The sequence below is a fragment of the Diaphorina citri genome, unplaced genomic scaffold (assembly GCF_000475195.1).
Source record: "Diaphorina citri unplaced genomic scaffold, Diaci psyllid genome assembly version 1.1 scaffold4177, whole genome shotgun sequence".
Classification (NCBI taxonomy): Eukaryota; Metazoa; Arthropoda; class Insecta; order Hemiptera; family Psyllidae; genus Diaphorina; species Diaphorina citri.
Window position 1 is genome coordinate 3982 of NW_007381576.1, and position 14152 is coordinate 18133.

Genomic DNA, 14152 nt, shown 5'->3' on the forward strand with positions numbered 1-14152 from the left:
CATATTACATTGCACATAAATGACCTAAATTTTTTTCTCTCAGTAAATTAATACTCTGGTGTTAGTTTACTCGTATACTAGGGTTTCAAATTGGAGATTGGGGCAGTTTGGGCAGACATTGTTTGTTTGTTGAGTTTGACAATCAACAAATCAAATAACTTTACGAAGATTTTCATTTACTGGAGTGATATTGATGATTTTTCACCTATTGGATCACAGCCTCACGGGAATGCGAAGAACAATTCAATTGTCAATTTCCTTTTGCCATAGGTTTCCTCAGAAATTACGCGTGCGGTGTGGTTCTGGTGCAGGTGCCACTTCCTATTAGATTGGTTCGGTCTTCATTGATGTATTTAAGGAAATAACATACCTACTCATTTTACGAAAGGAAACCATTTACAAAGGAAACATCAGTATTTAAGTTGAAATGCTCATCTCAAAATGTTATTAGGGTAAAATCATGCAGAAGAGGGAAAAGAGAAAGAGAAAATAAAGGAATTACAGTTTGAAATTACCTGTTCATTTTAGCGAGGAATCCATATGGACCTTGTACCTGGCAGTTTTGTCCAAGTTTCTGGCAATACAATTGTCCGATACAATCCAATGCCACTGCTACTTGTACTCCTGCCCATCCCGTTAGTCGTACTGCTTCTGAAAGCTTTTCCTAAATTAACAGCAGCCTCAGCCACCATATAACAAACTCAACAATCTCATGTAAAATCCTTTGTTCTCGGAAGCGGGTCATCTTCACACCCTCGAGTATTGCTTGTCGCAGCAGAACACTTTCTCTGGAGGCATGAAGAGAGCATCTCATAGCTATCACAATCCCGGGTCCTCACAGACATCTCTTCTTGATGATAGGATTCCTCATTCCAAGCGATTTGTTGAACATTGTCAATAGGAATAGTCAATAAGCAATGCAGTCCCGAAGTGAAATGAGACTAGGTGTCGTTTGTAATGGGACTACTACCGTTACCAGTGGGGTAGATCAGGGACGCCATAGGTATTCACTTTAAGATTCATATACATCTCTTTGATCTTGTTTAGAATAATTGTGAGCGTTCTTTTCGTGAGGACGATTGATGGATTGAATCACCTGAGAGCAGTCCAAGACCGTATTTTCCACTTTATTATCCCCTCCTGTTGACGGTAAGACAGTCATGTATATCCTAGGAATAACGATTTCTGAAGGAAGGATAGCATTGGATTGGATGTGGGGATATTTGGAGATATAGGTCATTTAATTTTTGATGTCGTTACTAATAGACAGAGATGCTTCTATACAGAACAAGATTGGTCTTTCCTGAGTACATCATGGGTCCCTCTAAGAACAGACCATTTCAATTTGAAAATGAATCAGCTTGCACCGGTAGCACATATATTAGGCAATGATTGGACTACTATTTAAAATATTACGGGATCCCTCACAAAGGTCTGATTCTAATTTATGTAATAAGAATAACTACATATAACGGGATAATCTCTGTTTCTGATTTATCTGTAGCTGTAAGATGAACAGAGTGGCGTAGTTTTTGTTTCAAGACATAATAAAGACTCATATCATAATGAGTTGGAATTGGATATTCGTCCAATTTGTTCCGGGAAAGTCAATAGATATACTCATAGACAGCGATAGAGCGCACTGACTTTATCTTTCTAGGATCAACGGCAAGATCTAACTTGTGTTCCGGGGGAGACTGTCAGCGAGTGTGTCTGTTCAGAGAGAATACTGTCGTCTCAAACGTATTACTCGAGGTAGAGCCACAGTGGAACGAAAGATGTAAGAGGAATGAACATGTTTGATGAGAAGGAGCTTACTACGGATGGTTCCTCTAAATATCCATCATACATACATCGGTGTACTCTCATGTAACTCTTCAGTTTCAACTCGTTGGAGATTGTTGCCTCCAAACCTTCTCCTCATGCACTGATTTCTATCCTCCACCGTTCTTACTCTTAATATTTTCCCTCAGGATGTTCAGCACTTGGATAAATTTCTGGCAGAGGTGGAGGTGGTTTTTGTTGTGGATGGAATAGGATTTTATTAAGTTATAACTAGGGAGCGTATAGTTTACGCACTGATGTTCCTAACGCAAGACACAGTGTGATGGCTATGAAACACGTCGTTATAAACAAACCGCAAGCCGGGAAGCAAGCCACCATTTGGTTGAGTGCCGATTCAACACGCGTTTTCCTTAACTCGTACGGAACATTGCGAACGGTTATACAGGAACTACAAGGCGACTGTGGTGAACTACAAGGCGGTATCATATTTACGAACTGAACTGGTTGAATACTAATATCAATCAAACCTCCGGAGAATGGTTTCAGGTGAGATGGAAGATACGTCAAATGGGTCACAGTTTATGTCATCTGCTCACGCTCTATTTTACGTTGACCCTCTACAACGCGAAACAACTGGACCCGATTACATGGATGACCATTTCTCTATTGTTATTGCTGTCTGCCTTTCATCATATTTTCAAGGACCCAAAGGGACAATCGGCTCAAATTTGATACAAATAGTGCACTTTTGGGTTCTAAATCATCACTCGAGTTGATATTAAGGACAGTAGTGTACTACGTCAGAGTAGACAAGTCGGAGTGTTCCGAGTGGTAACGATGTATGTCATGGGCAAACTGCTGAACGCATGTGGTGGGGGGTTCGATCCCACTGCGATGCTTATTTCTCAGCGATATATTTTATCACAGATCAAAAGATCAATAAATGGATACCATAATTACTTCGGTTGTCTTAAGATATATGTGAATGATATAGTCTTATTTGTTGAATGAATATCACTAACGAATCCTAAAAGCAACTAGAGTAAAAATATGGCATCATGATACTTCATGTAGATACCTACAGTATCATATAACTAATTCACTAAGTAATGAACTGAAGTAGCAAAACTTACCTATGTGCTCTTTTTATATTGAGAACAAGGTGGCCCGGCAGCGTGAGTGTAGTAATCCCCGCTGTGAATACAACTAACGTTCTACCAGGAACTTTTTCACTAAGAACAACTATTGAAATTTACAAAACTTATCGAATTATGAATATTGAATAACACATGTTCTCCGCTATTGTTCACGCAGAAAACCTGGTAATAATTTCATCCCAGTGGAATATGTATAGGTAACGGGTAACTTGTACATTCCATTTCTTCCATGAGAAGATTACGGTAGATTACAGATATTATACGCTGGTCTTACGAGTATATTATAAGCCGGAATGTAGATATTTAATTCAAACTTTACTTAATGATGTTCAGAATTGTATGTTTGTTATCTACTACGACATCTACATTTACTGTAATATACTTACCCTAATATCTTCTGATGAAGATTTGAACAAAGAACTGAAGTCCTCTCAACTCACCGTAAACGAGGGCCGTAAAAACAAACTTTTAATTGAATTTGGTACTATACTTCTAATCCATTGGTTTACTGTCAGAGTTGTCGTCTATTCTCAGACGGGATTTCGACATACGACAAAAGATTCCAAATTGGTATGTTTCGAATGTCATTTACACTGAAAATATAACATTCATAGCATAAAGTTCAGAGAACTCGTATGCCTCCATCTAGAAAAGGGGGCTATGCTAGCAGGACTTCCTTATCTTACCCCCTAAACAATTTAGGCTAAATTTTGTTTAAACCCGAACCAACTGTCCAAGAGTTATTTGGTGCTAAAAAGGCAAATAAATACGGAACATCCCTCTCCCTCCGTCAATTACTCTTGATCTCATCGTTAAAACCAGGGGCTTCAGGCGAAACCTTGCGCGGGGCCCCTCGAAAAAGTAATATACCGTCACTGACCTTACCGGTGCCTGCTGTCCTTCAGAACCTTGTAGTCTCTTACTTATACGTGCACTGGTGACCGTCATGACCTAAAGCAGAAAGAGAAGGATTCGTATCACGTCAAATGTGCTCCATAATCTACCGTCATCTCATACCCTTCTCGGTTCTGTGTTTTGATAAACGACATTTTGATCTCAGTTAAGCTTTCAACTCCTGGCCGTCCTTGGGCTTTATAAATATCTCTTTATTCTTCATATCATCTTGCCTTTCTTTCTCCGTGATGTTTTGAAAAGTCATACCCCACATCTAAGTTTTGAAAAGTCATATCCCATATCTAGGTTGTCTGGTGTATAAACATTTACAGGTCAGATGTACGAAAGGATGGGGTATGAGCTATGAGATTGGAACTGAATTTCTTCAACAGATGAGATGATGATCTTTTTTTTCTTTGATTCCAAAAACTGCAAAGCTGAAATGTGCCTTGAAAATTGCAAAGTGTTCTACAGATCATATACTCAAAAATACTTTTTAAAGTATTCCTCTCTTTTTTTCCCCTCTCTTCCTCTTTTTCTTTCTGTTGTAAAGATAGTTTCCACTCCCTTTTAGACACCATGAAAATTCTGTACTTTACCTTCTCTCTGGAACTCTTTTTCCCGTATTTTAGCTTTCTAATTTGTTGACAACATGTGTGTAAACCTCAACAATTGTTAATGGCTTACCTTATTTTATAGTGACTAGGATTCTTATTATTCTCAACAATTGTACTGACCAATATATCCTGTGTTGTTAACAGATAACAGTACAGCTGGAGGAGAAAGAAAAGGCACAGGAAAAGAGATGGCACACGATAGGGTTCTATAAATGAAGTACAGGTATGCTTGCGCTCCCTTTCTACTCTTTGAAAAAGCACTAAATAGTTTTGACTTTAACGTTTACAACTTTTCCCCTATAGAAAGACCTAAATTTTCCATGATTCTTTGGTTCTAGCGTTATAACTCGGCAGGTATAGAATTTGTGATAATGTCCAAAACCTCAGCAATTGCACTGACCAATATATCCTGTGTTATTCTTTGTCAACAGATAACAGTACAGCTGGAGGAGAAAGAAAAGGACAGGAAAAGAGATGGCACACGATAGGGTTCTATAAATGAAGTACAGGTATGCTTGCGCTCCCTTTCTACTCTTTGAAAAAGCACAAAATAGTTTTGCCTTTAACGTTTACAACTTTTCCCCTATAGAAAGCCCTAAATTTTCCATGATTCTTTAGTTCTAGCGTTATAACTCGGCAGGTATAGAATTTGTGATAATGTCCCGGTAAGCACACCCGTTACAGTAGCAGTGCTTTCGCAGGAAATACAATAAATGACTATTTCGCAGATGTCCTTTCCAGTTGGAAAATTTTGGCACCATTTTTTCCTCTTGGGAAAAAAAATTCTCTCTCGTTTCTCCATGTTCAAAAAATTCTTCCTCTCGGTGCTGCAGATTTTTTTATTTGAATGAATGCCAAAATTGAAAAACACAAAGAAATTATTCAAATGAAGGAACAAGCTTGCTCTATGTAAGTAAGCTAATAAATCACGACGTCTCAACAGATAACAGTACAGCTGGAGGAGAAAGAAAAGGCACAGGAAAAGAGATGGCACACGATAGGGTTCTATAAATGAAGTACAGGTATGCTTGCGCTCCCTTTCTACTCTTTGAAAAAGCACAAAATAGTTTGGACTTTAACGTTTGCACCTTTTCCCCTATAGAAAGACCTAAATTTTCCATGATTCTTTGGTTCTAGCGTTATAACTCGGCAGGTATAGAATTTGTGATAATGTCCCGGTAAGCACACCCGTTACAGTAGCAGTGCTTTCGCAGGAAATACAATAAATGACTATTTCGCAGATGTCCTTTCCAGTTGGAAAATTTTGGCACCATTTTTTCCTCTTGGGAAAAAAATTCTCTCTCGTTTCTCCATGTTCAAAAAATTCTTCCTCTCGGTGCTGCAGATTTTTTATTTGAAAGAATGCCAAAATTGAAAAACACAAAGAAATTATTCAAATGAAGGAACAAGCTTGCTCTATGTAAGTAAGCTAATAAATCACGACGTCTTTTGTTTATGATAATGATTTGGGACCCACAAGTAACCCCCTGGGTATGTCCATCTCAACCCTTCCGTCTCTTGAACAAATCATTCCCCCATCCTTCCCTCATTTAAATTCCCTTTCTTCTTCTTCATTACCTGGACATAAAGATTCATGTTCCTTAATTAGATAATTAGTATCATTAGTTATTCATTATGTTGAAATATCTAAAGGTCATGCTAAAACACAAAAGGCTTTATAAGTAGAAAGTTAAGAGCTTTCCTACGTTGTGATTTGTGAGGATCGTCCTTTAGAAGTAGAAGTATATGTATATTTCTTGAAATTTATTATAACTTATATTATGCTAATGTGGTTAGTTGTAGATTAACCAGCTACCATGGTCAAAGTGATCATATGACCGTCTTGTCTTCTCAATGGAGTTGACATCCCCATTTGGCCAACAGCGCAGATGAACGGGTTAACATATGAAGACTGAGTTTAATATAAAATTACATTACTAAATCCTGTCTCCCACAATCCTAACATACTCTGAGATATGATATGTCTCTTGAGTTTAAAATAATAATCCATCATCTCCTACAATCCTACATAATAGATGATAGTTTTACAACAAAGACCAAGCTGAAGTTCATTACTATCGATTTTCCATTAGTTGTCGGGCAGGTTTCATAGTTTTTTGTTCGAGAAACTTTTTTGTTCTTAATCTCGTGAATAAATTGACTGACGTTAAGCTTTTGTAGTCTCCCTGGCTTTATGTCAAAAGAATGTGCAGGATCACAAGAACGCTATTTCTCTGAGGACTGAACTATAAAATATGCAGGAGAGTTGTATGAGTCTTTTTTTTAGCTGAATTCCCTTTAGGGATGAGCTTTTCATTTAATATTAGGTACCTACGTACCTACCTATATTAATAATGGCAAAAAAAAGTCACTACTAACCCTAAAACCCTAAAAATGGGTCTTGCTTGTACTCTAATAATATCCTGCTTATTCTTATTTTATGATTCGCCCTCTAGGGATGAGCTTTTCATTTAATATTAGGTACCTACGTACCTACCTATATTAATAATGGCAAAAAAAGTCACTACTAACCCTAAAACCCTAAAAATGGGTCTTGCTTGTACTCTAATAATATCCTGCTTATTCTTATTTTATGATTCGACTCTAAGATATTGATCACATAAATGCTTGATTGGCACAACATTTATTTATAGTTCAATCCCAAGTGTCTAATTAGAATACTAGCCCCGGAGCTTTGATAACAGGGCCCGAGATGATTTTCTGTGTGAATTCCAGATCTTAAGATGGATTTAAATCACCTTGGCAGTATTGTAGATCCACCTGAGATACTTGTTGACTTGAACGTACACCCCCGGGGTTTTGCCACAACCGATACGATCACATAAATGCTTGATTGGCACAACATTTATTTATAGTTCAATCCCAAGTGTCTAATTGGAATACTAGCCCCGGAGCTTTGATAACAGGGCCGGAGATGATTTTCTGTGTGAATTCCAGATCTCCAGATCGATTTAAATCACCTTGGCAGTATTGTAGATCCACCTGAGATACTTGTTGACTTGAACGTACACTCCCGGGGTTTTGCCACAACCGATACCCCAAGATACCACGCCGATAATTGTCCACTGCTTGTCTGGCCTTTGAAGCAGAAGCGGACCTCCGGAATCACCCTGCAATTAAGAAGAAAGGGTCATTAGTCACTCTAGCATTACCACTGCGCTGCGTTGGCAACTTGAGACTTGATATTGCAGAAAATGCATGTGTTAGTAACTACCGCTGCGTTGGAAACTTGAGACTTGATATTGCAGAAAATGCATGTGTTAGTAAAATAATTTTTATCTGAATTTGGCCTATCACACTGCCGCACTTTTAGATGAGGTAGGTATTATTTTACCGCTGCGTTGGAAACTTGAGACTTGCAGAAAATGCATGTGTTAGTAAAATAATTTTTATCTGAATTTGGCCTATCACACTGCCGCACTTTTAGATGAGGTAGGTATTATTCTCGGGTTTTCAAAGATAATCGAAATCCATAGTTTGTTCTTCTTTGGAAGCACCATAATGCCAAGGTTTCACCAATACGTGAACTAGATAACGAAAGATTTTTAGAGCCTCATAACATGACCGTTTGCATACAATGTTATAAAGTGTAGAGAGTCAAATGTTTGTTTTGAACTGTTTTCACACGGATTGAACTTATTAGCGTTGGTAAAACTCGCCAAAAATCCCCTAGTATTTATCTCACCTGGCAGGAATCTGTGCCCCCTTTGTATCCACCCGCACAGAGATTGCTGTCGAAAATGTTCTGCGAGAATTGTTTGCGACACTCTAACTAGATAACGAAAGCTTTTTAGAGCCTCATAACATGACCGTTTGCATACAATGTTATAAAGTGTAGAGAGTAAAATGTCTATTTTGAACTGTTTTCACACGGATTGAACTGATTAGCGTTGGTAAAGCTCGCCAAAAATCCCCTAGTATTTATCTCACCTGGCAGGAATCTGTGCCCCCTTTGTATCCTCCTGCACAGAGATTGCTGTCGAAAATGTTCTGCGAGAATTGTTTGCGACACTCGGTCAGTCGCCAAACCGGTATAGGTACCTCCATGAGGACATCACTCCTTGGTCCTCCGTACGATAACGTTCCCCAACCTGAAACCAACGTCAAGAATTATAAAGTTGTGTCCACACATAGTCCACGCCGTCGATCGATGTCGACTGAATCAGTACACTGCTTCGACAACATATGTAGATTCACCTGGTCGATCGACGGCGTCGACCATGTGTGGACACAGCTTAAGACTGATGCTTATAATATACAATGGATTTATGCCTTGTAATATAGGTACATTAGACTGTGTGCAGTCTTCAGAAGCTTGTAGTCTCTTTACTTCTACGGCACTGGTGACCTCATGACCTAAAGCAGAAAGAGAAGGATTCGTATCACGTCAAATGTGCTCCATAATCTACCGTCATTTCATACCCTTCTCGGTTCTGTGTTTTGATAAACGACATTTTGATCTCAGTTAAGCTTTCAACTCCTGTGGCCGTCCTTGGGCTTTATGAATATCTCTTTATTCTTCATATCATCTTGCCTTTCTTTCTCCGTGATGTTTTGAAAAGTCATACCCCGGTAAATTAGAATATTAGATCATCCACATATTTAAAAGTATTGACTTTTTTAAAACTCATCGTAACTATAGATATATGTAGATAAACAATAGATAAAATTGATGGGCCTTGTTATTAATCATTGATCATTGGTGTTTTTGAGTGCTAACTTTATAATTAACTAGACAATATCTGTCATATCATACAGTAATAAAATCTATCGAATGTGTATGTTTGTTCAGGACCAGGATTCGTATTACATATCACACATGGTCGACGGCGTCGACCATGTGTGGACACAGCTTAAGACTGATGCTTATAATATACAATGGATTTATGCCTTGTAATATAGGTAAATTAGAATATTAGATCATCCACATATTTAAAAGTATTGACTTTTTTAAAACTCATCGTAACTATAGATATATGTAGATAAACAATAGATAAAATTGATGGGCCTTGTTATTAATCATTGATCATTGGTGTTTTTGAGTGCTAACTTTATAATTAACTAGACAATATCTGTCATATCATACAGTAATAAAATCTATCGAATGTGTATGTTTGTTCAGGACCAGGATTCGTATTACATATCCCTAGTCCACTCGCAAAATATGAAGCTCACAAACATGATTTCAAAATGGAAATTTATTTGTTTGCATAATGAACGTATCCCCCTGGTACTGTACACGCTTTTTGCTATTTTCTACATTAAACATTATTTTCTACATTAAAAACCTTTCTCTTCCACCCTTTGTCAAAAAGTCAAGTGTACTTTTCTCATGTGAAGCAGTTAAATTGTTTTATGTTGCATGCAGTGTGCGCTCCCCGAGATAAATTACAGTCTTATCTCAAGTAGAAAACAAACACAGACTGGTGATACTTGAGCTGCTCCCCCCGGAGTACAAGTAGGAGACTAACATCAGGTGTGCATCGGAAAGTTTGTTAGGAGTGGAGATTTTTTGGGGGGAATAGTCGAAATGGTGTATTGTGATTGTGAGGAATAGAGTCGTTAGTCCCAATTACAATTTGCTGGTTCGAATACCAGCAGTAACATAAAATTTGTGTTAGTGGGCCATTTGTAAGGAAAATTGAAATTGGGTCAATTTCTTATCGGGAAAACTGTTGGGTTTCCACCAGTTTCACACATTTCGCAAATTTCGTCATGATGTGAACAACAGTCGAACTTAGACTTCAAATTTAGTGTTCTTCACGTTACATTTGTGTAAGGAAAATTAAACTTGGGTCAATTTCTTATCGTGAAAACTGTTGGGTTTCCGCCAGTTTCACACATTTCGCAAATTTCGTCATGATGTGAACAACAGTCGAACTTAGACTTCAAATTTAGTGTTCTTCACGTTACATTTGTCTATTGTGATGGAACATCCCTTCCTGTGTAAACCAGATTCGATTTCCCTGTTGGTATCGGTGAAAGTAGTGTAGTAGTGCCATATCGGCTACTTAAGCCACTGCGACCTTATTAGATCTTTTGTGACTTTCCCTTTTCACTTACCTGTTACGATTCCTATCTGGTCTTCGTAAAAGTCTCCTGCCTGTGGTAGACACACCGGACGAACAAAGGAATTATATTGGGCCTTCTTAGGGTAAAATAAAATTGAACTCGGGTCAATTTCTTATCATTAAAATATGTTGTGTTTCTGCCAGTTTCACACATTTCGCAAATTTCGTTATCACATGTATGAACAAAAGTTGAATCAATTTCTTATCATTAAAATATGTTGTGTTTCTGCCAGTTTCACACATTTCGCAAATTTCGTTATCACATGTATGAACAAAAGTTGAACGTGGACTTCAAATTTATATGAATAGTGTTCACGTTATATTTGTCTCTTTCTATTCTGATGGAACATCCCTCCCTGTGTAAACCAGTTTCGATTTCCCTGTTGGTAATGGTAAAAGTAGGGTCATCTGTCACTGCGACCTTATTGAATCTTTCGTGACTATCCCTTTTCACTTACCTGTTACGATTCCTATCTGGTCTTCGTAAAAATCTCCTGCCTGTGGTAGACACACCGGACGAACAAAGGAATTATATTGGGCCTTCTTAGACAGCTGAACTAAAGCGATATCATTCTCGTAGTTCTGTTCGGAAAATCGAGGATACACTTTCATAGCGGCTGCCGGTATGTCGGTGACCTTGGTTTCGTTCACCTTACTGAAATCGTATTCCCCCAGTCGTACGATCAGATCGCTCGTCCTTCTCAACCTGAAATTCCAAAGAAAAATTAGTCAAGATACGTTTTTAAGTAAAATTAGTAAAGACTAAAGATATGTTCCAAAGTAAAAAGTATTACTAGAGCTAGGTTTTGTGCTACGCCTTTTCGCTGGAGTTTCAATCATTTCCTCAGTTATCTCCACGAGGCTGAGAGCACCTCGAAATAGTCAGCTAGGTACTTGTCTCCAGATACCAACCACCCCAAACGTTTCTTGACATCAGTGCTAAAGTAAAATTAGTAAAGACTAAAGATATGTTCCAAAGTAAGAAGTATTACTAGAGCTAGGTTTTGTGCTACGCCTTTTCGCTGGAGTTTCAATCATTTCCTCAGTTGTCTCCACGAGGCTGAGAGCACCTCGAAATAGTCAGCTAGGTACTTGTCTCCAGATACCAACCACCCCAAACGTTTCTTGACATCAGTGATTTATTGGGACCAGGGTGCATACAACTTGCTATTCTGTTATTGCCACTGGCTACATAAAAAGTTCTGAAAATCAATAATAATCCTCTCTTTCTACCGAGTAGCACGGACCCAAGGAATTTACACGGGGAGAATTGAGAATTCAAGTTTTTATTTACCCTGAAAATAAAATACAATGCACACGGGGAGAATTGAGAATTCAAGTTTTTATTTACCCTGAAAATAATATACAATGGGCCGCGGTTAGAACCCATCGCTCATTGATGAGGACGCCACCACAGAAGTTATCACGCTCATATTGTCGCTTCAAAGCAACCAACCAAGGCCTACCTGCTCTAACCAGCTGATGAGCAGCACAAATGAGCACTAGGACCAGACAAAGGCTCATGTTTACACGTCTGATGAGATCACTGGACTGTGACCATCTCGTTGAATTCCCCAGGAGAAGTTTTCTCTGTCAAGGTAACCACACGACTGGGTCTGCTAGGGTTTGCATGATTAGCATCCGAGTAACAAAATTATGCTCAAATCTAGGATGATCAGGAGCCGTGCTGCACCGTCAAACACTAAGGCATTATCAATTTTTTGTTTAATACAATGGGCAGCGGTTAGAACCCATCGCTCATTGATGAGGACGCCACCACAGAAGTTATCACGCTCATATTGTCGCTTCAAAGCAACCAACCAAGGCCAGTCGTTGACTTCAGAGGCTTGTCCTTTGTCGATTTTGGCGGTCTGCTTTCCATTCCGTCCACAAACTGAAAGACGAAAGAAGTTGATGGATATTAGTGATATTTACGATATTGATCCCAAGTTACGATATCCTACGATATTGATAACTAATATATAGGTAGCGGGGTAACTTGAAATTTTTTACGATATTTACGATATTGATCCCAAGTTACGATATCCTACGATATTGATAACTAATATATAGGTAGCGGGGTAACTTGAAATTTTTTACGGCCTGTAGTATCTAAGTAGATCGCTTTTCATCAATAAAGTATGTTGTAAAGTTGTAAACAAACATAAACTTGATGCAAAAACATCACACTTCAATATAAAAACACCAACACATTTCATTTATGAGAAGAAATATGTCATCCCTATCGGGGTTGTTCACATTACGTACATAGCAGAATAATTCTTCCTTCTTGACGATGAAAATAAATTTCCACCAAATTCAATTTTCTCAGGTGCGGTGGGTATCTTCACCAATATCCGGACTCGAGATCAAATTTCATCTGAAATTTATTCGTAGCATGTTTCATGTTTTGTTGCTAATGCTGCGTGACTGTCATTTGGAATTTGAGAGTAGCTGATGATGATAATGATAATGACTTCCAACAATGTTGATTAGTGGAGATGCCAAATGCACTATTAACATTTTTCTTCATCCTATCATACCATTTTATCACTGTAGAACAGTGATTTATTTATTTTAGGTCTTTTCTTTTCCTCTATTCTTTCTGTTATATTCCTCTATTCTGTTCAATTCTCTATTGATCACTGTTTTCAACTAGGTAGGTTTATCAATCTCTTTAATTTTGCGAATGAGTCAGGTACCCTCTGGTCAATCGCGTCCCGCTGGATTTTCCCGGCCCAACTCAGGCTGGTGAGGAAGGCGGGTAGCTGTCGCCGAATGGAGGGTAAGTAGGTACCTAAATCCCTGTCACTAAAAACCATGAGAGTTAAGAACCTAGGTCAGGGGTTTCCAACTTACATGTGTATGCGGGCCACATGCTACATTGGAAGGTACTTCGCGGGCCACATATATGTACATAGGGGAGCATTGTAAGACAACCTACACTTTCTTTTAAACCTATCTAAACAAAAGAAAACAGCGAACTTCTAAACTTTCCTACACCATACAAAAAGACAAAAACTTGTTTCTTACGTAACAATAAATTGAGCCCAAAGGGATTTGAAATTTGAACCGCATCTGAATGTTTTCTTCACCCCTGTTGAAATTAATAACTTCAGAGCTCACTTCTAACTTGTAAATCCACGTGACTATCATTTTCATTAGATTAATCTTTTCCTCCTCCTCCTCCTCCTCCTCCTCTTCCCCCTTCGTCTTCTTTTACTTCCACCTCCTCCTTCGCCTCTTTCTTCTTTTTGTCTGGCGTTTCCCGGAAATAACACTTTCTAATATTCTGACATGATGGGTTTAGCTTGATATTTTGCACTTAGTGAACCTACGTATAAATAGGTACCGTAGTTAGCTATTTTGTAGATGCCTACATTTGGTAAGTAGGTATGTAGGTACTTTACTTACTTTTCAACACATTCAACCTTAATTCACCGTGACCCATGACTATCTGCCTATTTGAAACTTTGAAAGTGCTGTTGCTGTGGAAAATAAATTTTCCGAGCATCTAATGTTATTTGTTATAAACAATTTTCTTTTTTACGGAGAAGAAACTCGACAGTATTCTTTTGCTCGCCGGTTTTTCTGGGCGGTTCTCGTT

The 14152-nt window shown here is 38.3% G+C and overlaps 1 protein-coding gene across 1 annotated transcript in view; it reads right to left on the reverse strand.

The window, feature by feature from the left end:
- Positions 1–12069, reverse strand: part of LOC103520853 (trypsin-1-like) — a 15694-nt gene extending 3625 nt beyond the window's left edge. The window contains exons 1-4 of the mRNA XM_026831816.1: positions 11897–12069; positions 11004–11251; positions 8405–8565; positions 7553–7584 (exon numbers count right to left, since the gene is read on the reverse strand). Of these exons, the coding sequence (XP_026687617.1) occupies positions 7553–7584; positions 8405–8565; positions 11004–11251; positions 11897–12069 (614 nt within the window). The remainder of the gene's footprint in view (positions 1–7552; positions 7585–8404; positions 8566–11003; positions 11252–11896) is intronic.
- Between the last annotated feature and the right edge of the window lie 2083 nt (positions 12070–14152).